General features: G+C 41.4%; 1 protein-coding gene across 1 annotated transcript in view; it reads left to right on the top strand.

Moving 5' to 3' along the window:
- Positions 1-26,271, top strand: part of FAT4 (FAT atypical cadherin 4) — a 125,370-nt gene that overhangs the window by 82,544 nt on the left and 16,555 nt on the right. Inside the window, exons 8-12 of the mRNA XM_041411896.1 lie at positions 7,228-7,408; positions 10,719-10,969; positions 13,305-17,654; positions 22,626-22,730; positions 24,345-24,652. Coding sequence (XP_041267830.1) covers positions 7,228-7,408; positions 10,719-10,969; positions 13,305-17,654; positions 22,626-22,730; positions 24,345-24,652 — 5,195 coding nt within the window. The remainder of the gene's footprint in view (positions 1-7,227; positions 7,409-10,718; positions 10,970-13,304; positions 17,655-22,625; positions 22,731-24,344; positions 24,653-26,271) is intronic.

Here is a 26,271-nt window from a genome sequence, read left to right as displayed (position 1 = left end):
TGTCATGCTCCATGATTTTTATGAACATTAAGTTCAGCATTTTCCTTAATTGTTCTTATTTTAAAACATTTGGTAGAAGGCAACTTCTTGCTCTGGAAATAAATGCAGTTCTGGCTAAGAAACATGCCGTATGTACGTGTGAGGTTGTTGAACATCTTGAAGGTGTGCTAAATATACATTATACTTTTTCTGTGCTAGTATATTATACTTTTTCTTTATTGCATGGGTTTTGTTCTCAGTCTGTGTCTTTGTTCCTGTAGGTCTGTAAAAGTGCTCCAGCTTTTTTTTTTTTTTTACCTCTCTGGGATAACAGCTGCAGGAAACAGCTTCTGATCAGAGGAAGAAAACAGAGATAGGGAAATGTGTATATACACCAGAGGCCTTAAAATTGCCTCTCTGTGTGCCTGCAACTCCTGTGCTTTCAACAGTGTGTTACATTTCTTGCAGTGTGATGTTGCCCCTGTCCTGAAGCTCCGAAGCTTAACGAATCTGTAGGATGCAGTCAGTCAGGAATTTTGGTATCCAAATTTAAAACCCATGTGGGTAAGACCAATGAGAGATCCCATCGTGTATCACTTGTTTTGGGACAGCTTTCTTTTGCACTCTCAGAACAGGCGTGAGTTTCTGTGTTCATGCACATGTACCAGCCTAAGTGTAGCTGGATGTGCTGTTGCTTGAACAAGGTTGGTCTTTGGTCTAGTGAATAATTTATTATTTTGTTTTCACTTTTTATGTTCTCAGATTTAGTTCTATTTGCTCCCAGCTTGTTTAGGCTGCTAGATGGGGGTTGATATTCTATTTTCTAATACCTGATGTAGTACAGAAAGTCCCCGGGTTTTTTTTTGTTTTTTTTTGTTAGATAATCCTTGCAAAAATAAAGATCTGTCCCAACTATCAATCTATTCCCTTGGTTTTTGAAATTCAAGTTCTGTTAAATCAGCTTTGGGATCAACTAGTGCTTTGTACCTAACTATGAGATAAACTCAAATTTGATACGCTCAGAAATTTTGAAAACCTGAGTTTCCTGCATGTCTCATTCAGTCACCCACTGAACTGATTGAGAGTACAGACTGCTTCTAACTTTTTACTATCTTCTATTGGCCACTTATTTCAGCTTTTGTCTCAAAATAATCTAGGTTCACCAGTTGTTTTTTTTTTTTTTTAAGACTTAGCATGACAGCCTGTGGTGAAAAATTGAGTAAGAAGGAAACAAAGCACAGTCAACATACCCAGCCAGGACAAATATTTGTGGTGCAATCTTGTAGAAAGGACTACTTTTTCTCATTTCACAGATGCAGTTTTCTTCTGTGTTCTTGGAAGATTCGTTAAAGTCATCCATGTTCCAAATCAAGCCTCATGTGCACTAGAAATGCAAAGTGTAATGCAGGCTAGTTGCATTTTCACTTAATGTAGCTCTGTGTTTATTTTAAAACTCACCAGCTGAGTGAGGCTCAGCACACTCCGTCTGCATTTAAATGCATTTAGAAAGATTGGCCACTTTATTGTGAGAAAGGCCTTGTTTACTTAAGTGAAAAAGTTAATTCTCTGTGATAACACGTACAACTCCTAGTTCTGGGACTCATTCACTGAGTGTTTGACTGGAGAAGTGAAATCCGCTTTGTTGCAAAGCAACACGTTTCACTGAGGCAAAAATTCCATTTCTGTTAAATCGCTTTCCAATTTTCAGGATAATGATGTGTTTAATTTACCACAAAACATGGTAAACTGCTTGCAAGATGAGTCTTGATTAGTCATTTAGACTAGTTTTATTTAATTTTAATCATTTTTTTTTTCATTTTAGTGAAATGTGTCTGTGGGGTTTTTGCTTAAGTTTACTGTTAGTTTTCTAACACGTGATTTTGATATTTTAATGCTGGCAAAAACTTCTGAGTTCCTGGTTTTTGAAAGGAATGATGGTTTTACTATTTGCTGTGCTAAGCATGGTGCAGACAGAACCTAGAAACCATTAAGGCTTCAAACAATATGTGGATGGTGTGCTGGACACATTCTCCTATTTCTAATTTTTGCTGTGAGCCAAACAGCACCATGCAGCCGAGATAATTTCCAATAGCATCATCTCTTCCTGAGCTTTCTTGAAGAACCTAAATGGCTTTGCAAGTTTCCTTTCATGGCTTTTTCTTGCTGTTCCAGTGCACTAAGTGCTCTGATCATTCCCCAGTCACCCAGATGTGGTGTGGAGAGCTGAACGTGCACCAGAGTAGATGCTGCCACGTGTTGGGGGATTCCAGGGAGCCCAAACAGCTCACCTTCCCCATTCCCCAGAACAAGGGACGAGCATGTGGTGCTCCCTTCTTCCAAGGCTGCATGGATGGACCGAGGCAAAAGTAAAAGCCGTCTTTAGGTGTGGCAGTCATATTTTCTGGAAAAATCCCTTTGCCCAGGATTTCTCTCCTGGGAAGCTGAGAATCCTCAGAAGAAAAAGAAAACAATATTATGTCATTTGCTTCTCCTGTGTTTTGCTGCTTTGGAATGTGGTTGGAGATTGTTTATCCAACAGGTGATTGTTTCATTGGTTTTGTGTGAATTATTTTGACTCATTGGCCAATCAGGGTCAAAATGTGTCAGCGCTCTGGAGAGAGTCACGAGTTTTCATTATTATCTTTTTAGCCTTCTGTAAGTATCCTTTCTGTATTCTTCAGTATAGTTTAGTATTTATTAATATAATATAGTATCTTAAAATAATAAATTAGCCTTCTGAGAACATGGAGTCAGATTCATCATTCCTTCCTTCGTTGGGGCACCCCGCAAATACAATATTTAGGTGGATCCCTTGCGGGTGGCTTTGTGTCTTTGAAGCATCAGCACAAGTGAGGGCAATGAGTGGCTTATCATGAGTTAATCCAGAAAGGTGTATTGACCTCTCTTTGCTGGTTATCCAGCATTTGAAAAGCAGAGATTGTCAGGTTAAATGGCATTTCTCCCCATTGTCACCTTCCTGCATTCTGTTTCCTTTCTTCTGTTTGAATTACTGCACAGAGCCAATGTTTTTCATCTCACCTCTCCTGGACAGGGAGAGGGAAAAATTGTGAGCGCTCGTTACAACTCTTTAAAGTAAAAAATTAGAAATATCATCATATTTCTTGTGGTGATCAGCCTCAAGCAAGCATGGGTGAATGGAGCAGAAAACCTGCTCGTAGCTCTTCAGCAGTCCCATCTTGCTGGGACAAGAGACATCCTGTCCCATGCTGCTGCCTGCCTGACCCACATTCCCCATGGCTTTTTCTTCATGTCACTTCCCCCAGTGTCCCATGCAGAGAGAGGAGCCACAGCCCAGTGCTGGCCCAGCCCAAGGTGGCCTTTCATAACCTCTCTCTGTAACTCATCCTCCACCACAGGCTCCCAAGGTCTGCTCCTTCTCTTCATCCCCAGACACATGTTTACTTGCAGATGTAAGCAAAAAAGCTGAAATTTTTGGAAGAACATCCGTGGGAAGCAATTTTCCCCCTGAACTCAGTGTTACTATTTTGACACTATCCCAGGTTAATCTCTATTTCAGCAATGACGTGTGTGGACGTTTGTGGGACTGTCTGCTTAGTGTATATGTACAACTGCCACCTAGGAAATAAACTGTGCAGTTCACAGAAACAGACCTCAGCACACAGAGATGGGAAATTCACAATTATAATGACAATAATAAATCAATGGCACCATCTTATACATTTTAAAGATGTGATACTCACTGAACGGGAACAGACAAGTCAATCTCTCCCATTTAGATAACATAGTTGAATTTTATGTTCTTTTCTTATTCATCATTTGGTTCCTTCACTCCTCCATCCTTCTAGAAAACCTTTTTTCCAATTTGGACATTCTATGACTGTGAGACAGTATTCTGTGAGATAGTATTCTGGGATTTGGAAAAGAAACCTGCTAGTTGTACGACACTAGAGAAATGCTCTAAATGAGGAGTGTCTGACAAAGAAATACTTGCTGCTTCTGCTGAAAAACAATTCAGGCTATCATGAAAAATCATAGAAATTTTTAATGCAACTTCACTAAGGGAAAAGTGTATGTTTCTTTGTGGCTTTAGCCCTCAGGGCTGTTTTTAAAAGTACTCAGAGGCTTGTGTGGCTGTGTACAGCAATTTTAGATAGGTTGTAACATGTCTGGTTTATTAAGAATGGTTTGGGGTCATCTTATGTGTTTGGCTAATATTGCAGAATTTACACTAAATTTACTGCAGTTATTTATGCAAAATATTAAAATAGGGGTGATGCTCTGCCATAATAAGAATTAACTGACTTGGGGAAGATTTGCTATTGAAGCAAAACTAAGAAATCTGGAACTCAGCCTGACCACGGAAACTACTTCTCTCACCACAAATATGACATGTACTTTTTATACAACCTGCTTATTACCAAGGGCCAAATTCTGTGGTCCTTATGCAAGCGCAGCTTTCACTGGAAGTTCACTGAGGACGGTAGAATTTGGCCGTGAGCTATTTCTTTTCCATATGAAATTACTTCATTTGTAATTTCCTCTTCTTATATTTCTCAGTAACTGCAGAAATGTGAGCTAGTCATTTAATTTCGACTGAGTAAAAGCTTTGAGGACTCTCTGTGAAATTGCAACTTTGTCTTTCGGTGTAATAGAATAAAGGAGTAAATTTGTGGACGTGATATTTTACTTAGAGAAAAAAAAAACATATCTGGATAACTACACAGACAGGAAACCAATGTAAATACGTGAGTTTTTCCATCCAAGTAAGATGAGAAAGGTTTGGGGTTTAGAACCGAGGAGCAGTGACTTGGGATGTTACAAACAGCTGAATTAAAATGGGACTTCTGGGATGTCTCTGTGAGCACTCTGCAGCCACAAGCTAACGTTGATGAGGTCTGGGTTACTAATGTTACCCCAGCTAATTTTGTTGGTGTGCTGCTCAGCCTTGGCTGGTGGAGTCCCTTCCCTGAGGCCGACACAAATGAGCCCACACTGCGCTGCATGGTGCCTTGTAGACACTTCCAGGGAGGAAGGGGAATTGGAGAATAAGGGATTCTCCATTCTTTGCCATGAGGCAAAGGTTGGGATCTAAAGGCACTGCCACCTCTGTTCATTTTTGTGACAAAACCCGCTGTGTGAATTTTCTGGCCTTGGCTTCGTCTTAGCAAATACATTTGAAACAGCAAGTTTCAGGTTTTAGCTGAGAGATTAGCTTTCTTTTCCAGGCTGAATTGCGTTACTGATGCTCTTTGAATGTGACTTACCCAAGATTAATTTCTGAATTATATATAAATTGTTTAATCAGCTGCGAAACTTTACAACTTTCAACCTTTCATTTCATTAGCTGCGAGGTGAATGTCAATAAAATGCGTTTGGAAGGCCAGAGCTTGATGACACGCGCAGCAAACGCCGCTGAGGACTCTCTTTCATTTAATGCAGTAATAATAAACACTTCACAGGCAATATTTCAGCAATCAAGAACACTTTTGCAGGCTTTTCTATCTATATGTGTTTGGCTAAATGACAAAATTGTGAGTTTAAAAAAAAAAGGCTAAGAAATGAGTCAGACTTATTGCCTTAATGTAATCTTCCTGGCTGAAAGCGTATTAATTGGCAGAGTGAATTACCTCAGAGCAGAGCAGAGAAAGGCCTCTATTGTGTGATGTGAAATCTATACTCCTTGGCTTGCACGTTCTTTCCTCAGCGTTGTGATCCTTCCCCTCTGATCAGCAGTTCCAAGCCCAGCCTTGCGAGATTTATAACACCTTTCAGTTGGAAGCTCTGTCATTCAGCCTTTGGGCATTAAACCACGTTACTGCAAGGGATTTTGTGGTAAAAACTCCTCCTTTCTGTGCTAAGGCTGCTCCCAGCTTCTTTAAGGGTTAACATGTGGGAAAATGGGTTGTCATTTCTCCTTTTATATAAGAACTTTGTGTTTGGAGCCCTTGCCAGGAGCAGATGGGACCCAAGAGCAGATCCTGCCTCCTTCCCAGCCCCGAGGTTGAGCTCCAGCAATAACCTTGGATAGCAGTGACCCAATCATCTGCCAGGCTGGAAGGACTGGGGCGGTCACACGGGGCGGCCTGCGTTCCATCAAGTGACAGCTCCGTGTAATATGCCTGCCTCATGGCAAGGACTCCACCAACCTTAGCCCAAAGCATTTCATTATCCTCGCTTTATCCCAGTCCAGCAAATGCTGAATTGGTGGATCTGAGATGGAAGGGGAAAGAGATGCAGTCTTGGGTAAAACAGGCATGGTCATCGTCTGTCTTTTGAGTAAAAGCGGCCATAACTTAAGTGTTTCATGCTCCGCTATCACTTTTTCCTTCTCCTTCCTATGTGTTCAAAGAAAGGAATGATCCCTTTTCTCCAGGGGAAGAATTTGGTTAGCAGAAGATGTCTTGCTGATTCTTGGCTGAAAATAAGTGTAATGAATGGACTCACAAAACTAACATGAACTTGTAAAAATCTTCATTGTCTTTTTTTTGGATTTGACAAAGGAAAAGCTGAAGAGGACAAATACTGAGAGATTACACATGAATAAACATGCTATTTCATGCTCCTTGCTGCTCATCAGAGTTAAGTTTAGAATAGCAAGGAGGATGAAAGCCGTGGGTTAAATAAGTTCAGTCTGATTTCCCGTAAGCCAGTATCCCATTGGAGCGAGCATTATTTGCTGCTACAGATGGTTGCTTCTACGGAGAGAATGAGTCTGAACAGGGCTGGAGACTCACTGCAACCTTCTCACCCACTCCCAGAAGGTCTCCCCAGGTCAGGGGTGCGACCGGCAGTGGAAGAGCCACGCGGAAAGCTGGGTTTTGCCACTGTTTCCACTCTATTTGTTCTGCGGGTGAATAAATTGAGGGCTGGAGTCTTCACGTCTGTCAGCGTGCCACCTTTGAAGGTCTTCTTGCAGAGAAATAGGAAAGTCAACCACATCTTCAAATTGGTCCTAATTGTTACAGGAAGGCTTTCTGAGCAGTTCCAAGACCATCTTTTTCCACTGAGCTTGTATTACAAAATATTTCTGGAATTAGATGGAGCAAGAAAAATAATAACTTTTTTTTCTTTGGTCTTTCACAACTTGTACTTTATGTCAAGATGACTTTGAAACAAACCTGACCCTGTCCTCTGTGTTGAGCTGGCTTGCTTGCTCTGTGAACTGTGACATGCTCAAGCGCTCGGCTCCAAATCGGGTCTGGCAGAGCTCCGATTAGCATGCTGGTGTTTGTAACCTCTAGCGCTTTGTACCCCCCCTTTCCCCAGGATCTCCTGCCCTCACTGGCACTGGAACCATTGCTGTCACAGTGGATGATGTCAATGACAACGTCCCCACGTTTGCCTTTACCATGTATTTTGCCACTGTTCCGGAGGATGCTCCCACGGGGACAGATATTTTGCTCGTGAACTCCTCGGACACCGATGCTTCTACAAATGCTGTTATTAGGTGGGTCGATTACTGTTGCTCCATGTAACACTGCCTCATATCTTGCCTGAAGATTTCTTTTTCCCCAGTGTCCATCACCAGCGTGCCCTAAAGCTGTAAAACAAAAAACAGAACAGCTTTATGTGTGTAACTAAATTACATGGGCAAATCTGTGTTTTTGTTGTTTATAGGCTTTTAGGGTTATATTGAGGACAAATAGAGTTGTGGATTTATTTTTTTACTGAGTGAAAAGCAAGCTAGTTTAATTTGCAGCTGCACCCACTACCTGCCTTGCTGCTGCATTCACACTTTTTCATGTAATGAGCAATTCTCACTGAAAGCAAATGTGCTCCTTGAGTAAAGCTTTAGTCCATTAATGTCTTCAGCTTGGCATGAAAATTACCCAAGGTGAATCATAAAGCTTATGCCATTCAGAAAACCAGTAAAAAGTTGGAAAAACGTTGGAATTTGGCAGTTTTGCAGTGGGCTCAGTGGATGGAATTTAACTGGGCACGGGGCTGCACACTGGCCATTCCCAGTTCTACAGACGAGAGTAATGAGGATGCTGAGTGGCAGTGACAAGCTGAAGATTATCCACTGAGGACAGATACATTGCCAATGGAGTGTAAAGCAAGTTTGTATTAGTTCTTAATCTTGCTGCATTTAACTATTGTGGCTGCAAACATCACTGTTTCCAAACTCACAAAGCAGGATATAAAAGTAGCTTTCTTATTTACCTTGGTTAGTTCACCTCAGTTCCTTCTTCAAAGAGCATAAGCATACCACTGTGTCACTTTTTCTAAAAGGAAGTAAAATAAAACAGAGCTATGTTATGGCAAAACACTGTCTACAAAATACTGAAATATTTTCTTTCCAACTAGCTACAAGCCAGAAATAGAAGCTTGACATCTAGACATCTTTACATATTTGAAAATCGTCCAAAATTACCATTTATTAAATAGTGAAACAATCAAGCTTTTAATTCTGTTCAGTCATAATCTAAGAAACTATTTCTGGCAAGCTCCTTTATATAAAAAAAGAATTCCATGCAGAGCAGGAATGACTGTAATGATTGCGTCCTGTAATCAAAAATTATCAGCGTGCTCTTGGATTTCTTTAGTGTGGTTAAATTGCTTTAATATCTCTGCCATTAGTCTTTGTCATTCACTCAGTACTGCATCATAGAATTAGTTGATAAAAATATTTTTTTCCCTTCATAAGTAGCTATTAAAACATTGTTTTCAGGTTTTGTTTTACACTCTTTAGGCTCAGGAACAGACTTTGTTTTTCTTGGACAGGGTTTTTCTAGATTCAGCATTTAAAGTAGATCTTAAAGTATGGCTGGTATTACAAAACTGGTGAAAGCCAGAAGGATCAGAACACGTATGGTCGTCATGTCAGAGGTGCTGAGCACTCAGAACTCCTTTTTTTTCTGTCTTGTTAGAGTCTGTTCAAAATTAAACCTTTGGTTTCCAATAGGGATATTTAAGATCCTTGGCTAACATTTTCATACAAAGTGAAAAAATGTGCTGTGTTTTGAAGGAAGTGCGTAAGCTTCTGCAAAGCTGTCACCTGTCCATACGTGCCAACTCTTGTTCTTTTGGTTCTGGTGATAACCTGTGAAGTCATTAAAGGAGGGTGGCGGGGTTGTAAATGGCAATGCACACTTGAGCAGTCCTGTTAAAGACAGTAGACATAAGAGTCAAAAGGCCACATTTTAAGTGTTTGGATCAAATTCCTTTTACACCACTTGCCACCATTAGAGTTTCAAAGGGTTTTTGGTTTTACTTAGTTTTTTTTGGGTAGAGTTTGGTTTTTTTGCAATTTGTTGAGACACATGTACACTGTCCAGTTGGTTTGCATGCAGGTACAATTCACAGTATCTTGTAACAAATGTAATATTTCTTTATTATTTCCTTTAAAAAAATTAAAAATCATGGTATCATTCCAGTGCTAACATGTGGAAACAGTGAAGAGAAAGTTTCTGTCTCTGCAATACCCCACTCAGGGTTAAATCACTGCAAATCACAGATGAAATGTGCCTGGTGCTGCTGTTTATAGATCTAAGTGGTGCTTTAGGCTTTGTGCACATTCTTTCTATTCTAGGTGCACATTGCTGTGGCTGGAGAACAGTTGCATATGGCCATCACATTATATCATAATTAAGCAATTAAAGCATGCTCGTGGCGTTGTGCGGAGATAAATGACTGAGCAGGAGAAGTTGCCACAGCTTATTATACAGGCTGGCTCTTAACCCTCTCAGTGCAGCTTCTGGGCTGTGTTATTACTGCTGTCATAACCTGTTCTGGTCTTAAGGAGGTGAAGATTGGAATATTAATCTCTTTCATTAAAGCCACTTTATTCTGAGTCTTTCATAGAATCATACCTCAGAAGAGCTGCTGCTGTGCTAACCACACGATGCTAACCACAGCTGTGTTGGGTTATGATATTGAATATGAGAATTGTTCATTTGAGCCACTTTTTGTTTCCATTGTTTTCTCAAAAATCCGTTATCTGAATTATTAATAAAGGTAATATTAACCAAGTACCTTTAAAAATACATCTTTGAGATTCATGCTGTATGAACACAAGCTGGATAAGCATTCCAAGAGAGGGGACAAACTCAGTGTGGTAGGAAGCCAGAGGTAGCCCCTACAACATGCCTGTAGTGAGCACACAGTCAGTTCTTATCTGATCACGTGGGGATGTGTGCACAGACAAACACACCGACCATTTTGAGGGTTAAACTCTGGTCCCTCTGTTAACAGAGCTCTGTGGTTACTAATTTGCTATGAATTTCTATAAATTCACATTGAAATCTTGAATAACAAAACTAAGTATTAGGAAACAATATGGATATTAAATGTTCATTTTATTTTGTAAAGCTGTCATCATTTCATTTCAAAAAACAGTACTTTTTCTAACTATATTCTGCAGGTTCAGTTAATAGGTACATCAGCTTTTTGGAGTAAGAGTTAATGCATTAGCCCAGGGAAATCAGCACTAGAGGATGCCTCCAGTAGGCAGTTTTGAGAGTATGTCCAGGGCTATCTTCGAACATCTAAATGCTCAGTCAGCTCACATATTGGAAAGCTTTGTTAAACAGCTATGCTTGGAAATCCCCAGAAATGTTATTTATGACACGCCTTGAAATTTGAAAAAGTCAAACAGTGAAGACAGATGGAGAGTCAGATGAAAATGTGACAGTCTCTATTGATACCCATCAGCATGGTGATCTGAAGAGTATAGAAAATGGTTATTATCTTAAGGCAGCAGACTGCCTTTTGAAATACTAATCCAGTTTTTCTTACTTGGTTTTCCTCTCCAACAGCTACAGGCTTCGGGGCGGCAATTCCCAATTCACCATCAACCCTTCTACGGGACAGATCATCACCAGCGCTCTCCTCGACCGGGAGGCGAGGGAGAACTACACCCTGGTGGTGGTGGCCAGTGACGGGGGCTTCCCCAGGGCTCTCTCCAGCTCCACCAGCGTGCTGGTGTCCGTGGCCGACGTGAACGACAACCCTCCCAAATTCCAGCACCACCCCTATGTCACCCACGTGCCGTCGCCCACCCCTTCAGGTAACCCGATCACCAGCACTTCCATAAACGAAGAATCATGGCATGGTTTGGATTGGAAGGGACCTTAAAGATCTTCTAGCAGCAACCCATGTGCCATGGGCAGGGACATTTCCACTAAATCAGGTTGCTCCAAGTCCCATCTCAGCCTGGCCTTGAGCACTTCCAGGAATGGGCATTCACAGCTTCTCTGGGCAACACCTTAATGAAATGCTCAGCTGTGCCACCAGAAATCTTTGTGAGATGTTTCTCTGCAGCTGTTTTTCTGGTATTATCTCTGTGCTGCATGGGAATGAGGAGCAAACCTCAAGTTACCATCCACAGTTTAGCAGGTTTTTTCTATTGGGTTTCTCCCATCCAAATTCAATTATGTTCCTGTAGTTACATAAAGTACACATACTGTAAATGATCACCCACTCAAAAAAGTTACTATTTAGCTAGGGTTAGGAAGACAATGGCCTGTTTTTATTTCTGAAAGTCTCCTCTGAGTAATTCCTAAACAGGATTTTGACGGCCTCTTCCAAAAATGCCGTGTCTATGTCAGATGTGTATTATGTTGCCTTTTCTTGAGCCAAGTAGCGAAGTAAAATAAAGTAATCAGGCTGCAATCTTCCTTTTGTGAGCCTACACCCAAATTGAAGTTGCTTCACTCAACACAGGAGTTAATTTCTGGTTCAGCTAATGTTCCATGTTTTCACATCCATACACATACATGGATATGTGATTCCTACAGAAAGGATTCCATGACAAATGGTTTACAAAACAAATTTTCTTTTAACAGAAAGAAAGATTATTTCCATGTCTTGGATTTTGTCTCTTAATTTTAAACAATTGCAAATATTTCTCCTTTTTATGGAAGAATGAATTTGTTTACAATTCTTCTCTGTTTCCAGAACAACATTATGAAATTGTTTTATTACTGCATTGGTAAAACTTTGTATAATCTGACTAGTGCCTTTGCCTGATTGTTTTTGGGATGTTTCTTTAAATTCTTTTCACAAGGGGTACAAAGAGGTTAACCTGATGTTTTCTGGCAATATCTTTTGGGTGCTTTTTGTATGAAATCTCTTATAACTAGAAACGTAAGCTATGTTTACTCTGTTTTTAACTTAGCAAAAACCTAGGGATTTTCCAATTTTCTTACTTATAACTTCCTTTTCTTTTTGGTATTTTTTAATTGAGTTTAAAAAGAGGAATTAGTAATAATATTAATATTATAATTTGAATAACTGAAGGACAAAATCTCCTTTCTTCCTGTCCCTGTCTCACAAGGGTTTGAATGCTGTTCTTATCTAAATATTCCGGCCCCTGGAGTACAAATCACTGCACATGACAAATAGTGACATGAAGTATAGTTTTAAGGGATGTTGTCAAAGTCATTCCTGCCTGTAAATGATTTTCCCTTAAGAGGTTGAAAGCAGCATGATTTTTATATAAAACTGGGTATTTTCTAAATTTTAGTAACAGTAAAGCATCAACGGTATTCTGAAAATTTGTTGGACAGTGTCAAATTTGAAAGATGTATCATGCTTTAGATCTGTAAAATCTGGTGAGGAAGAACACCCTGGGTTCTACTTGTAAGTGGGCAAATACTGAGGCTAATGCAAGTGGTGCACATACAGTCAAGCTTATTGTGAAGCATAAATTCAAAAGACCTGAAAAGTCTGAGTGTAGTCATGTTCTTGTACTAGTGTGCAATAGTTTTGTATTTCTGTTTTACCAGTGTGCTTTTAAAAATGCAGTCCTCTTAGTTACTGTCCTTGGAATACACTCAGAAAATTAAAAGTAAGGGGGTAATGGGGAGAAAGAAGCAGCACCTGGGGAATAGGAGGAGAAGGGATTGCAAGGGACAGTGGTGTAGGTTAAATATCCATGGATGCTGCCTGTTCACTTACGTAACCTTAATAGTCCTTGAATTCCAGGGTGGAGTTTTTTTAATGGATAAATAGGCTAAGAGTAATTTTAAAAATCAAAATAGCATTCAGTCTGACTGGGTTTATGGTTTTTATTGTTTGAATGTTCTAGAAGCAGGATGCTAGGCCTCCAAAAGGCTGCAGGTCTGTTTCCCAGTTACTGAGATCTGTACATCCATCTCTCTAAATGCAGTGTCCTGTTTTTCAATTCAACAGTTCTTGGCTGCGTGCATGTCTTGTGGACTCACAGACTCACCTGTCCCTTGCTGAACTCACTTTTTTGTGAAAAAAGCAGTTCATTTTCAGGGCAGTGTGAGGAAAAGTGTGCTGCTCCAGGATGTGCTTCCGAGTGAAAGGCTGGCATGATGTTTCTCTCAGTCAGTGCATTCAGTAAAGGACTGACCTAGCTTTGTTCTACATTTCAGGCTCATTCGTCTTTGCTGTGACTGTCACCGATGCAGATGCCGGCTCCAACGCCGAGCTCCATTATTCCCTCGTGGGGAAGAACTCTGAGAAATTCCACATTGATCCAGCAAGGGGGGCAATCTTGGCTGCAAAACCACTGGCAGGAGAGTCTGAAGTCACCATTTCTGTTCACGTGAGGGATGGTGGCCGGTACCCCAAGACAGACTCTACCACTGTCACCGTGAGGTTTGTGGACAAAGCCAAATTTCCTCATGTTCAGGCCGAGCAGGAAATCTTCACCTTCCCTGAAAACCAAGCAGTTGGGACACTTGTCACCACCGTGTCTGGATCTTCAGCCAGAGGAGACTCCTTGTCCTATTACATTGCCAGCGGTAACCTGGGCAGCACCTTCCTGGTGGACCAGGTGACAGGACAACTTTCTATTGGGCGGGCTTTAGATTTCGAAGCTGTGCAGAAATACATGGTGTGGATTGAGGCCAGAGACACGGGCTTTCCCCCCTTTTCTTCCTACAAGAAATTGGAAGTATCGGTGATTGACGTCAACGATAATGTGCCAGAGTTTGAGCAAGATCCCTTCATTGCAGAAATAGCAGAGAACCTGTCCCCGCGGAAGATACTGACAGTGGCTGCTGTCGACAGGGACAGTGGTCTGAATGGACAGCTAAATTATGAAGTAATTGAGGGCAATACCGAAAACAGTTTCAGTATCAATCGAGCCACTGGTGAGATCAGAAGTGTCCGGCCCTTGGACAGGGAGAAACTGTCTCAGTACACGCTAACCATAAAAGCTTCAGATAAAGGCACTCCGCTCCAGAGCACGACTGTCAAAGTTATCATTAATATTTTAGATGAAAATGACAATGCTCCAAGGTTTTCACAGATATTCAGTGCTTCTGTGCCTGAAAATGCTCCTCTGGGTTTTACAGTAACACGAGTCACAACGTCAGATGAGGACATTGGGGTGAACGCAGTCAGCAGGTACTCCATAAGGGATACGAGTCTCCCATTTACCATAAATCCCAGCACTGGGGACATCACCATCAGCAGACCACTAAACAGAGAGGACACCGACCGCTACAGAATCAGGGTCTCTGCCCATGACTCGGGGTGGACAGTGAGCACAGATGTCACTATATTTGTCACAGATGTCAATGACAATGCCCCACGATTTACAAAACCATCCTATTACCTGGAGTGTCCCGAGCTTCCTGGGATTGGGCTGAAGGTCACCCAGGTTTCAGCCACCGATCCAGATGAAGGGTCCAATGGTCAAGTCTTCTACTTCATAAAATCCCAGTCCGAGTTCTTCCGCATTAACGCAACCACGGGAGAGATTTTCAACAAGCAGTACTTAAGGTACCAAAACTCCAGCGGTTCCAGCAATGTCAACATCAACAGGCACAGCTTCATCGTGACATCATCAGACCGGGGCAGTCCCCCGTTAGTGAGTGAGACCACTGTCACCATAAACGTAGTAGACAGCAATGACAATGCACCGCTCTTCCTCGTCCCTAAATATTTCACTCCTGTGACTAAGAACGTGAGGGTTGGCACAAATCTGATTAAAGTTACTGCGGTGGATGATAAGGACTTTGGCTTGAATTCTGAAGTGGAGTACTTCATCTCTGAAGAGAGCAAAAGTAATAAATTCAGACTGGACAGGAGTACAGGCTGGATTTCTGTGTCATCTTCACTAATGGCTGATTTGAACAAAAACTTCCTGTTTAAAGTGAAAGCCAAGGACAAGGGTAATCCCCCACTCTCATCTGAGGTAGCTGTTGAAATAGTAGTGACAGAAGAAAATTACCATACACCCGAGTTTTCCCAGAGCCGCATGACCGTTACTATCCCGGAGAGCTACTCTGTTGGAACGGTGGTCAGGACGGTTTCAGCACGAGACAGAGATGCTGCTATGAACGGATTAATCAGCTACAATATTTCCTCTGGAAATGAAGCTGGAATCTTTGCTATTAATACCACCACTGGTACACTGACACTAGCCAAACCACTTGATTTTGAGTTACACCAAAAGCACGAGCTGGTTGTTACTGCCGTGGATGGAGGGTGGGTATCCCGAACAGGCTACTGCAGTGTCACTGTCAATGTCATTGATGTCAATGATAACTCCCCAGCATTCAGCCCTGAGGAGTACTTTCCCACCGTGCTAGAAAATGCCCCCAGTGGGACAACTGTTATTTGTTTAAACGCCACTGATGCTGACTCTGGATCTAACGCTGTGATTGCATATGCCATCCAGTCCTCAGACAGCGACCTCTTTGTCATTGACCCCAACACGGGAACCATCACCACCCAGGGATTTTTAGACTATGAAACAAAGCAGAGTTATCATCTAACAGTAAAGGCTTTTAATGTTCCAGACGAAGAGAGGTGCAGCTTTGCTACTGTCAACATCCAGTTAGAAGGTACAAATGAATATGTGCCCCGTTTTGTGTCCAAGCTTTATTACTTTGAGGTTTCAGAGGCAGCCTCCAAAGGTACTGTTGTAGGTGAAGTTTTTGCAAGTGATCGTGATATGGGCATTGATGGAGAAGTCCAGTACCTCATCTTTGGCAACAGCAGAAAGAAGGGCTTCCAGGTAGATGAGAAAAGTGGCCAGATCTATGTTTCAGGACCTCTTGACAGAGAAAAAGAAGAACGGATCTCTTTGAAAGTCCTTGCAAAAAATTTGGGGAGCATTCGTGGTGCAGATATAGATGAAGTAACTGTTAATATCACAATCCTGGATGCCAATGATCCTCCCGTTTTTACCTTGGGAGCCTACAATATACAGATCAGTGAGGGTGTTCCTCCAGGCACCCACGTCACGTTCGTCAGTGCCTTTGATTCAGATTCTGTCCCCAGCTGGAGCAGGTTTTCCTATTTCATCGGGTCTGGCAATGAGAACAGTGCCTTCTCCATCAACCCACAGACTGGGCAGGTGACAGTCACTGCAGAGCTGGATCGAGAAACGCTGCCTGTCTACAACCTCTCTGTGCTGGCCATCGATTCGGGAACACCGTCTGCGACGGGAAGTGCCTCTCTAGTGGTAACTTTGGAAGACATCAACGACAACGGCCCTACCTTGTCCACCAGCCAAGGAGAAGTCCTGGAGAATAACCGTGCAGGAACTCTGGTCATGACACTTCAGTCATCGGATCCCGATCTCCCTCCCAATCAAGGTCCTTTCACATATTACTTGCTCAGCACTGGCCCTGCCACCAGCTACTTCAGCCTCAGCACTGCTGGAGTCCTGACAACGACGAGGGAGATTGACAGGGAGCAAATCAGCGATTTCTACCTCTCAGTGATTACCAGAGACTCTGGCGTTCCTCAGATGTCTTCCACAGGAACTGTGCAGATCAAGGTAATAGACCAAAACGACAACCCGTCTCAGCCCAGAACAGTAGAAATCTTTGTTCATTATTATGGCAACCTCTTCCCAGGTGGAATTTTGGGCAACGTAAAGCCACAGGATCCAGATGTGCTGGACAGCTTCCAGTGCTCCCTCACCTCAGGAGTCACCAGCCTTTTCAGCATTCCTGGGGGCACCTGTGAGCTGCACTCTCAGGCAAGGTCCACGGATGGCACGTTTGACCTGGCCGTCCTCAGCAATGACGGGCTGCACGGAGCCGTCACCAGCAGCGTCCGGATCTTCTTCACGGGCTTCAGCAACGCCACCATCGACAACAGCGTCCTGCTTCGCCTGAGCGCCCACAGCGTGCGGGACTTCCTGACCAACCACTACCTGCACTTCCTGCGCATCGCCAGCTCCCAGCTGACGGGGCTGGGCACGGCCATCCAGCTCTACGGCCTCTATGAGGACAGCAACCACACCTTCCTGTTGGCGGCCGTCAAGCGCGGCAACAACCAGTACGTGAACCCCAGCGGCGTGGCCACCTTCTTTGAGAGCATCAAGGACGTCCTCTTCCGCCAGAGCGGGGTGCGGGTTGAGGCTGTGGACCACGACTGGTGCCTGCAGAGCCCCTGCCAGAACGGAGGGAGCTGCCTGAGGAGGCTGGCGGTGGGCCCCGCCCTGAGGACCCACGAGAGCGTCCCCGTCATCATCGTGGCCAACGAGCCGCTGCGGCCCTTCGTGTGCAGGTGCCTGCCGGGGTACGACGGCAGCCTGTGCGAGACCGACATCGACGAGTGCCTCCCGTCGCCCTGCCACAACGAGGGCACTTGCCACAACCTGGTGGGGGGCTTCTCCTGCAGCTGCCCTGAGGGTTTCACCGGCATGGCTTGCGAGAGGGATGTCAACGAGTGCCTTTCCAACCCCTGCAAAAATGGTGCTGCCTGCCAGAACTTCCCAGGAAGCTTCAACTGCGTTTGTAAAACTGGGTACACAGGTATGCTTTTACTCCTCTATATACCTTATAATCCAGAAAAGATGGCAAGAGTGCCTTCTTAGCCCAAGATTGTCTGAGTACAAGCATCCCCAGTGGATGAAGAGATCATGCAAAATGCGGTATTAGTAGTGTGAAAACTCAGAATACCCAGGTGTCTGCAATTTTATTTTATTTAGCTCTCTCCCAAGGCAAATCTCAGTTACCTGATGTGCGTTAGAACAGAAAGATGTTTGTGAGGGCTAATCAAATTTTTTAAGTGTGTGGAAACCATTTCCAGTGCTTAAGTATGATTTTTCTCTACATGTTATTGTTATGCATATTGTGGGAGCATTTCAAGTCTGCTAGAAGTGTGCCAAGCAAGAAAATCAGCCTCTGCCCCAAATTATTTGCAGACCAGAAAACAGATGAAGAATATAGGAAAAAAACAGAATTCAGGCAAAATGATCAGCCTCTCTGTTCTGTATTTTGTCCCTTTGTAATTTATTTTTTTCATTAAGTGCAGAAATGTCTGCAGCATTCCTACCCTTTCTGAGTATTTTTCTGTGATATTTATTCCACATTCAAACACAGCAGCATTGTAACCCAGAAAAGCAGGCTGGTCTGTGCTTCTGCCACAAGTAGGATATTTAAGGAAGGTCTGAACAATTTTATCCAGTGCTTATAGCCACTTTTCATAGAAAGCAGAAAAAAAAATCTAACCAGAGGAGATTAGGTGAAGCTTTCATTGCCTTTTCTAAGGAGTATTTCTGCATTGAAGAAGCCCCAGGGCAACCCAGCTCAGCACAGCTGTGTGAGGCTTGCCAGCACCACAGCTCACTCGTAACCCAGAAGGGATCCACTGTTCCTTTGGGTTTTTTACTTAAAGCGGGTCTGTGCAGGGGAGAATGGAGGAGAATGTTAATTCCAAAGTAAAGGTTTAATTACTTAATTTAAATCACAGCTGCAGCATCAGATACATATTCAGTGCAGTATCAAGGACACTGATGAGATCTTCTGCATGAACCTCACAAATGTGCTCCTGAGCCTCAGGTCAGGAGCAATTGCTGTTAATTGACAAGCAGATCTAATTAAGTTACCAATCCAGGATTTTATTTTGTGTTGTATTAGCATATCAAATTATTTTGCCAGGAGCATAGCAAAATAATTCTAGAGCACCTATGCCCTGTAACTCTTGAGGTCATTAGCACCAGAGAGTACGTGGGCATGTGTTTGCTGTTGCACTGAAGCAAAACACTTCATTAACTCTAGCAGCGAACTACAGTGTATGCCTCTAGACTGTAATATAAAACATCTATGAAGCATCCAGCTGATTTCTTCTGGTATTAAATTCATACATTAATGCTCAACCCTTATGTCAGCTAAAAATCAAGCACTGCATGTGACAAGTTTAAAAAAAAAAGATGAGTATTTTTACTAAGAGAATGTGATGAGAGACTCTTAAGAGTTTGAAGTGTTGGATTTCTTTCATGCCATGAATTAAATGTGGCATCTGATAGGAGCTTTCTTAAACTCCTTGTCAACACAAATAACCTTAAAATAGACTGCCAGTGAGGCAGACGTTTCTATTTGGGAGTCAGATGTTGTTTAATCAGTTGGCCATTGCAGCATCAAGAGTTATTAAAGTGTCCTGAGATTAATTGATCAAGACAGAAAACAAATGGCACCAGTGTAATTAAAAGAGAAAATATCTTTGGAGTTTAATATCAACAGAGCTTATTAGATAAGATCACAGTTATCACACAGTATATTTAGACATTTTATGTCTGCAAAAGCATATTTGAAATTCTTCAAATTAAATATTCAATAGGTTCTGCAAACAAATGTCAGTGTACTGATTGTTTGAGAATGCTTGACATAGAGGCTATTATGTCATTATTATACTGCCAACAGAAAGAGAACACAGCTGCTTGGGCTCTTAATTTGCATTCATATGTGATTAAAGATAGCCACAGTAGATGTAAAAATAAATCCTCAAACTGTTTCTTCATGAATCTAAGCCTCGAGTGTCTCAACAAAAAAGAGGCATCCAAAATAGTGGATTTCTAATTCAGTTCCCCATATACATAGTTTGCTGCTTCTGTTGGAATGAAAATACAGTCTCATAATTGAATTTGCATGCTTGGTAAAAAAAATAACATTTACATGGCAGTGCGTGCAAGTAGAAATTAGAATTTTCTGGGACGGACTCTCTGTTCACTGTAAATTAGAGTACATGAGCTTTAGACCTTTATAATGGTGTACCTGAAAACTGAGAGTCATACTTTTCCTTGATTTATTATGTTTTGTCAGCTGCATTTCACTTCATCATACTGCAAAAGGTAATGTCATTTTTTTCACTGGATAGGATTATAAAGACTGATTACCTCAGAGCAACATCATTAGGGTTTGAACAATCTATTATAATTATATCTCTTAATGATGAACAGGTTTTGTTTTTAAAATAATCGCTTTCTGGAGGGAATATGCTTGGTGATTTACAGTAGTTGTCTGCCCTTCCTTTGAACCCTTCATTTCCTGTTTTCCAGGATTCATTAAGATGAAGGAATGTAAGTTTGTGAAGTTGTTTCAAATGCAAGATTAGAATGCTAGAACGACCACTTTAAAAGATGGACATAGAGAACCACAAAAACTAAAACTCCCAAATCAGCTGAAATCTTAACTGAAGACCATTCAGCTGGTATCTGTTCCTCCTACATTTTTCAATTAACAAAAAAAAAAAAAAAAGTTTGAGGAACTTAGATTTTTGCATAAGCTCCTGCCTGTGATAACATCAGCTGGAGGTGATGAATGGTAAATGTTGAATGCTGTCTGTTACCAATTATCCAGCATTCTCCTAATTTTCACGGTCTTGAGAAAAAGATCTTTCTGATGCAGAAATGAATACCTTGCTTCTTTCAGAATTTCAGCCAAGAATTTGTCTATAAACTCAGCTAACTTCAGTTTTCATCTATGCCAATTTGGATGGGACTTTGAGCACTTGGTCTTGTGGAAGATGTCCCTGCCCCCTCGTAGGGGGGTGGAACAAGATGGTTTTTAACACCCTTTCCAACCCAAACCATACTATGATTCCATGATTCTGTTATTCTAACCATGCTTCTATTGGTTTCAAGTGCTCTTCAAACAACAGTTAAGCATAAAGGAGATGCTGTTATTCATTGGTTAAAGTAAGTGCAGCTGCAATAAATATCCATATTCACTTGCTGACTCAACAAATGTTCCAGCTTTAATGTTAGTTGAGAAAGAGTATTTAGTTAGATTGAGCTGCAAAAATCTGAGTAAGCCTGTTTAGCTCCACTTGATTTTTTGTGAAAACTGAGCAGCATCACTGAGCTATTTTAAACATATCTGTCTCACTCTTGCTATGTGCTCTCCTTCATGAGTCAAAGACCACTACTACAGACCATAAATTGAAAACAAAGAAAACAGCAAAATCTCACATAAAAAGTTAGCTCATCCTTCAGTCATGCCCATTAGAGAATAAAACATAAATAAATACCCCCAAAGCATAATTAGATTCAGACACTGGAAAAGTTTCCTGGATTTATGGTGCATCTACAAGTGACGTATTAACCGCAGGAATCCTCCAGCGCTCCATTTCCACCCTGCTTGCAGTCACACATGGAGAGCTGCTGCTCATGTGGAAGAGCTGCTTGCAACCTGTAGGTTAAAAAAAAAGTAGAAGAGGGGTGAAAAACAAGAGGTTTTCTTCATTAGGTGACCCAAGTTGTTAAAAGGTAGCATTATTCATAAAGCACAGTCCTGGTTTGCTTCAGTTTTAAGTTGCACCAGCAACCTCTGAGGACTGGTGCATTCCTGTCATGGGAGATGTAAAATTACAAGATATATGGGACATACAAGAACGGACACCCTCTGTGCAAGCTCATGTTGTACTTTTAACTTAAATGTATGCATATGGTGTAAGAAATAAAACAATTATCAATGCAGAAAGAAGCATTAAGACAATCTTAGCCCTTGTTTTATGCATATAGTCTGGCTGAGATGAAGTTCAGGAGAAGTCTGAAAGACTGGCTGCTTTTGTGAATTTTTGCAGTGGAGCAGGGAGGATGAACATAATGACACTTTGAAGTTTTTGCTGAGCACGGTCAGTGAAGGCTGGCACTGCTGGCGCCAGGAAGACAGGTTCCAAGAGTGGCGTGTAGTGGAAGTGTTGCTAAACTCATCAAAGCCAAGCATTGGAAACCTCAGAAATGAAGACCAATATTTTTGTAGTTCATGTTTCCATGCAGAGAAAATTTTAGTTTCATACATAGAATATGTGTGTGCGTATTTGGTGTCTGTTAAAATCTTCACTTTTTCTCTTGGTTCTCTTCCTTGCTGAAATGAATTATATGATTTCAGTTTGTTCTCTGGGGAATAATATTCACCACATATGACAATGTCTGCTTAGAAAAGGACTGTATCCAGGGTAGCTTGTTTTAGCTCCAGAGGACTGTGGTCTCTCCAAGTCAGGAAGAAGGTTGTAATTGATGAGGAAAAATAAGAAAAATCTTATAATGTACAATAGCAACCTCTGTTCAGCATGACCTGCTTGTGCAGGGTCCAGTGAGGGCTGTCTGTATCTCCTTTGCATTCAACAAGGAGAAAAAAAATTATACATTTTTACAGTTCAGTTTTACAATGCTGAAATAATTCAGCATTGCTTTTAATTGCACGATCTCTCTTTTATAGACACCAGTTAATTCAATTAAAACAACAGTCCACCAGTACCTATAATCACAATGAGACACTTGAAATGTAGAGTTACTTTCTTTGGGCCACACATTATGCCTATGGCAGGGCTGGGAGCAGCCCAGCATCCTGTCTGTGATTCCTCTTTCCATCCCAGAGCTGGTCCCTGGCAACCTCTCTCCTGGTCATGTGTTCATAACCTCATTACCTACAACACCAGCCTGACTTTCCTGTTTCCCTGAATAGTCTGACCTGGAAATTGCTTTTGTTCCCTCAACACAGGGAAAACGTGTGACTCCACTGTCAACTACTGTGAGTGCAACCCCTGTTTCAATGGCGGGTCCTGCCAAAGTGGGCTGGAGGGGTATTTCTGCCACTGTCCCTTTGGTGAGTACACTTCTCTCCTTCATCTCCCCTTTCCCTAGTCATATTTCTATTTATTTTTACCTGCATAAATGATTTCTGGCTTGAAAATTATTCAAGGTCTGGAAAACCTGGATGTATTTGAAGGCTCAATTAACTAATTTTTCTTTAGAAGAAAGTTAAAAAGTGATGTGGTCACTACAAATAACTATTTGTCATTTCTAGTAGCAGGTCCTTTATCTCTCACAGAAAAAACAAAAGACCCAGCCAAACAACTCAGTGCCTGAAAATTAGAAAGAATATTTCTGATTAGATAGATAGATAGATAGATAGATAGATAGATAGAGATAACTGTCCAAAAGTAAGAATAGATACTTGAAATACTTAAATCAAGACTATTGGCTTCCTTAAGAAGAAACTTGACTCAACCACAGCTGGATCAGGGCTGAAGTGCCTTCACCACCAAGAATATCCAAAGTTCAGTCTGAAGGAGAAAGTATGATGATAACAAAGCTCTCCTGATGAATTACAGGCACTTTTAGTGGAGCTGAAGAGTAAGACCACTGCAAATAACATCAGTATTTTACATCAGAGAAGCATGTAGTAGTGCCAAAATAGTTTCATAATTTTTAGAATTTAATTATCCCAGATTTGGTTTGTGGAACTGACCCAATAAAAACATAGAACAACATGGATATTTTAAGGCATCATTACATGATTGCAGCAAGATTGATTCTAAATGCAGAATCAAAACCTTAGTAATGAAGACCAATATTTTTGTAGTTAATACATAATTGCCATGGTTCATATGGAAAAGTATAAAAGTAAATGTAACAAATTTATAAAAAAACAAATGTCCAGAAATCATCTACAGTGTTTTAAGGTTGCTGACAACCCTCTCATAAAAGTATAGTTCTCAATATGCATTTGTAACTAATGCTGAATATGTTTTTCTATTAGCATGTGGAATAATTTCTCTATTCTATTTTATTTCCTTTATTGTACATTTCCTCAGGGTAATTAATTTCCCATTGTAAATGTAACTAATATTCATAAATTAAATCAGGGTTTTTTTCCCATTGTTGCTGCAGTAAAAGAAAAATCAAGGGAGATTGTGGCAGAGATCTGAAAAGAAGTATGTAGAATGCACCAAAATATGAATATCAGTAAAAACATGAGGAGGCATAATATTTTAATCACACATATGCTTATTTCATTAGTATAAAAAATGAACCACCCATTGAGAAACAGTTCAGATAACAGCCGCAGAGCGAAAAATATACTCAACTTGAACATTTATTTCCATAGCTGGATTAATAAATGCCTGATGACAATTAACAACCATGTCTTGACAGAGCTGTCAAGCTGGCTTGGTTTGGTGTTTTCCAAGGAAGCACGGAACTCGACAAAGTGCTTTTCAGTAGATGCATCTGTCCTCTGTAATTCAATTTTCAAGTTTAAATGTAATGGACCTCAGCCCCCAGCTGTGGGTAATAGCATTCTTCTGTTGGTTGTGTGATTTTAATGTTCATTAGGGGTTCCACAGCCATGTGGAGAGCACATCCATACTTTGCTTCTGGGAGAAGGTGCGGTGAGGAAAAAACTCCTTGATTCCAGACTTGGCTTTTCGTTTTCTAGGTGTTTTTGGGAATCACTGCGAGCTGAACAGTTACGGATTTGAAGAGTTGTCCTACATGGAGTTCCCCAGTATGGATCCCAACAATAATTACATCTACATAAAGTTTGCCACCATAAAGAGTAATGCCTTGCTGCTGTACAACTACGACAACCAGACTGGGGAGCGGGCAGAATTCCTGGCGCTGGAGATAGTGGAAGGGAGGCTGAGGTTCTCCTACAATCTGGGCGGTGGCACGTACAAGCTCACCACAGCTAAGAAGGTGTCTGATGGACAGTTCCACACCGCCATCGCCCGCCGGGCTGGAATGGTAAGGAGTGCTAAAATGAGGATTTTAAGGCGAGTTCAGCCAGATCGCTTTGGCTTCCAGGAGAACTCAGAGGAAGGTGAAATTAGTGATGTTGCGTTTGCTAGCAGAAACTCCAACTTTGGGAAAAACCTCCTTCGTTTCTGCCTTATTCCAAGTGACTCAAAGCCCTGTGGTGATTTGTTTAGGATGATGATGATGATAAAGTGTAATGAAAAAAACATGTGCAAAGTGCCCCCAAACTCTCAATGTGAAAAATGAGAGCCAGGAATAATTAATGACATAGATGATTACACACAGGGCTAATTTACTGCTGTATATTACAGGGATGATTATCAGGGAATGCTAATTAACCACAGTAATTGCAAAAAGCCTCAAAATAATTTTTCTCAACATTTGGAAAATAGAAGTGGACAGACTTAAAATTCTAGGCATCCATGACCTCCTTGAGCTAATTCAGAGATTTTTCCAATCTTGTCAGACTGGGAGCCTGATTTTCCTCTGTAGCATACATGTGAAGAGTTAAAAGGTGCTACATTAAGAGAATTTTTTGAGAGGAAGGAGGGAAGTTACTTCTCTCTCTGTCCCCCAGAATACATCTGAGGTGAGGAATTCTGCCAAAAACTGGGACAACTGATTACCATATGCCTGGCACTCTGACCCATCTCCTGCCTTTATTTTTTTTTCTCCAGTAAATGTTTTCTATTACTCTTCTCTCATTTTTTAATAATATTTCCAAAGCAGAACATAAACCAAATGCTCTTTGAATCCAAGCCAAGTTTTTTGACTCCACAGTGTTTGAGTTAGAAATGAAACCAAATCTATTTGCCATCCATAATCAGTAACTATTGCCCAACAGTTCCCTTTTCAGGCAGAAATGGCCAGCATACGTAGAATTCGTGTTTGGAATTAAAGTCATAGAGCAATAAGACACGGTGGGGTTCCCCATTTTGGTTTGTGTATGTCAAGCTAGAAGTGATGGAGGGAATAAAAGCAGTAAACTCTTCTACCCAGTGTGGCTCCATTGCAGAGTCTTGAGCCCTAAACTCCCATTTCCATTTGTAGTGCAAGACCTGATATCTCCATTTATTCTGGGTCTTGGTCTCTTCTCCCAAGTTACAGGCAACAGGAGAAGAGGAAATGGCCTCAAGTTGCAGCAGGGGAGGTTTCGATTGAATATCAGTAAAGAGTTCTTCCCCAAAAGGGTAATCAATGCCTGGAAGAGGCTGCCCAGCGAGTGGTTGAGTCACCATCCCTGGAGGTATTAAAAAGATGTATAGTTGTGGCACCTGGGGACATGGTTTAGTGGTGGCCTTGACAGTGCTGGCTTAGTGGCTGGACTCCTGCAGATCTTTTTCACCATTAAGGATTCTATTGTATTCCAGTCTTCAGCTGGATTTGCAAATCCAATTTGTGTGTGTTTTTAGGACTTATATATCCAAATAAGATGAAGGATGATTGTGATGTTGAGCAATGACTTTGGTTTAGCTTTGATGTCAGATATTCAATTTGCATCTTGTAAATTTAATAATTTCCATCACAGGTTCCTAATGGTGAAGCCCGAAGGTGCAGTTCAATATTGACATGCACCACGTTCCCATTCTAGTAATTAAAGTAGAATG

Source organism: Onychostruthus taczanowskii, unplaced genomic scaffold (genome assembly GCF_017590055.1).
Source record: "Onychostruthus taczanowskii isolate IOZ18803 unplaced genomic scaffold, ASM1759005v1 scaffold38, whole genome shotgun sequence".
NCBI lineage: Eukaryota > Metazoa > Chordata > Aves > Passeriformes > Passeridae > Onychostruthus > Onychostruthus taczanowskii.
Note: the sequence above shows the minus strand (reverse complement) of the source record. Positions and strands in the feature narration are given on the sequence as shown.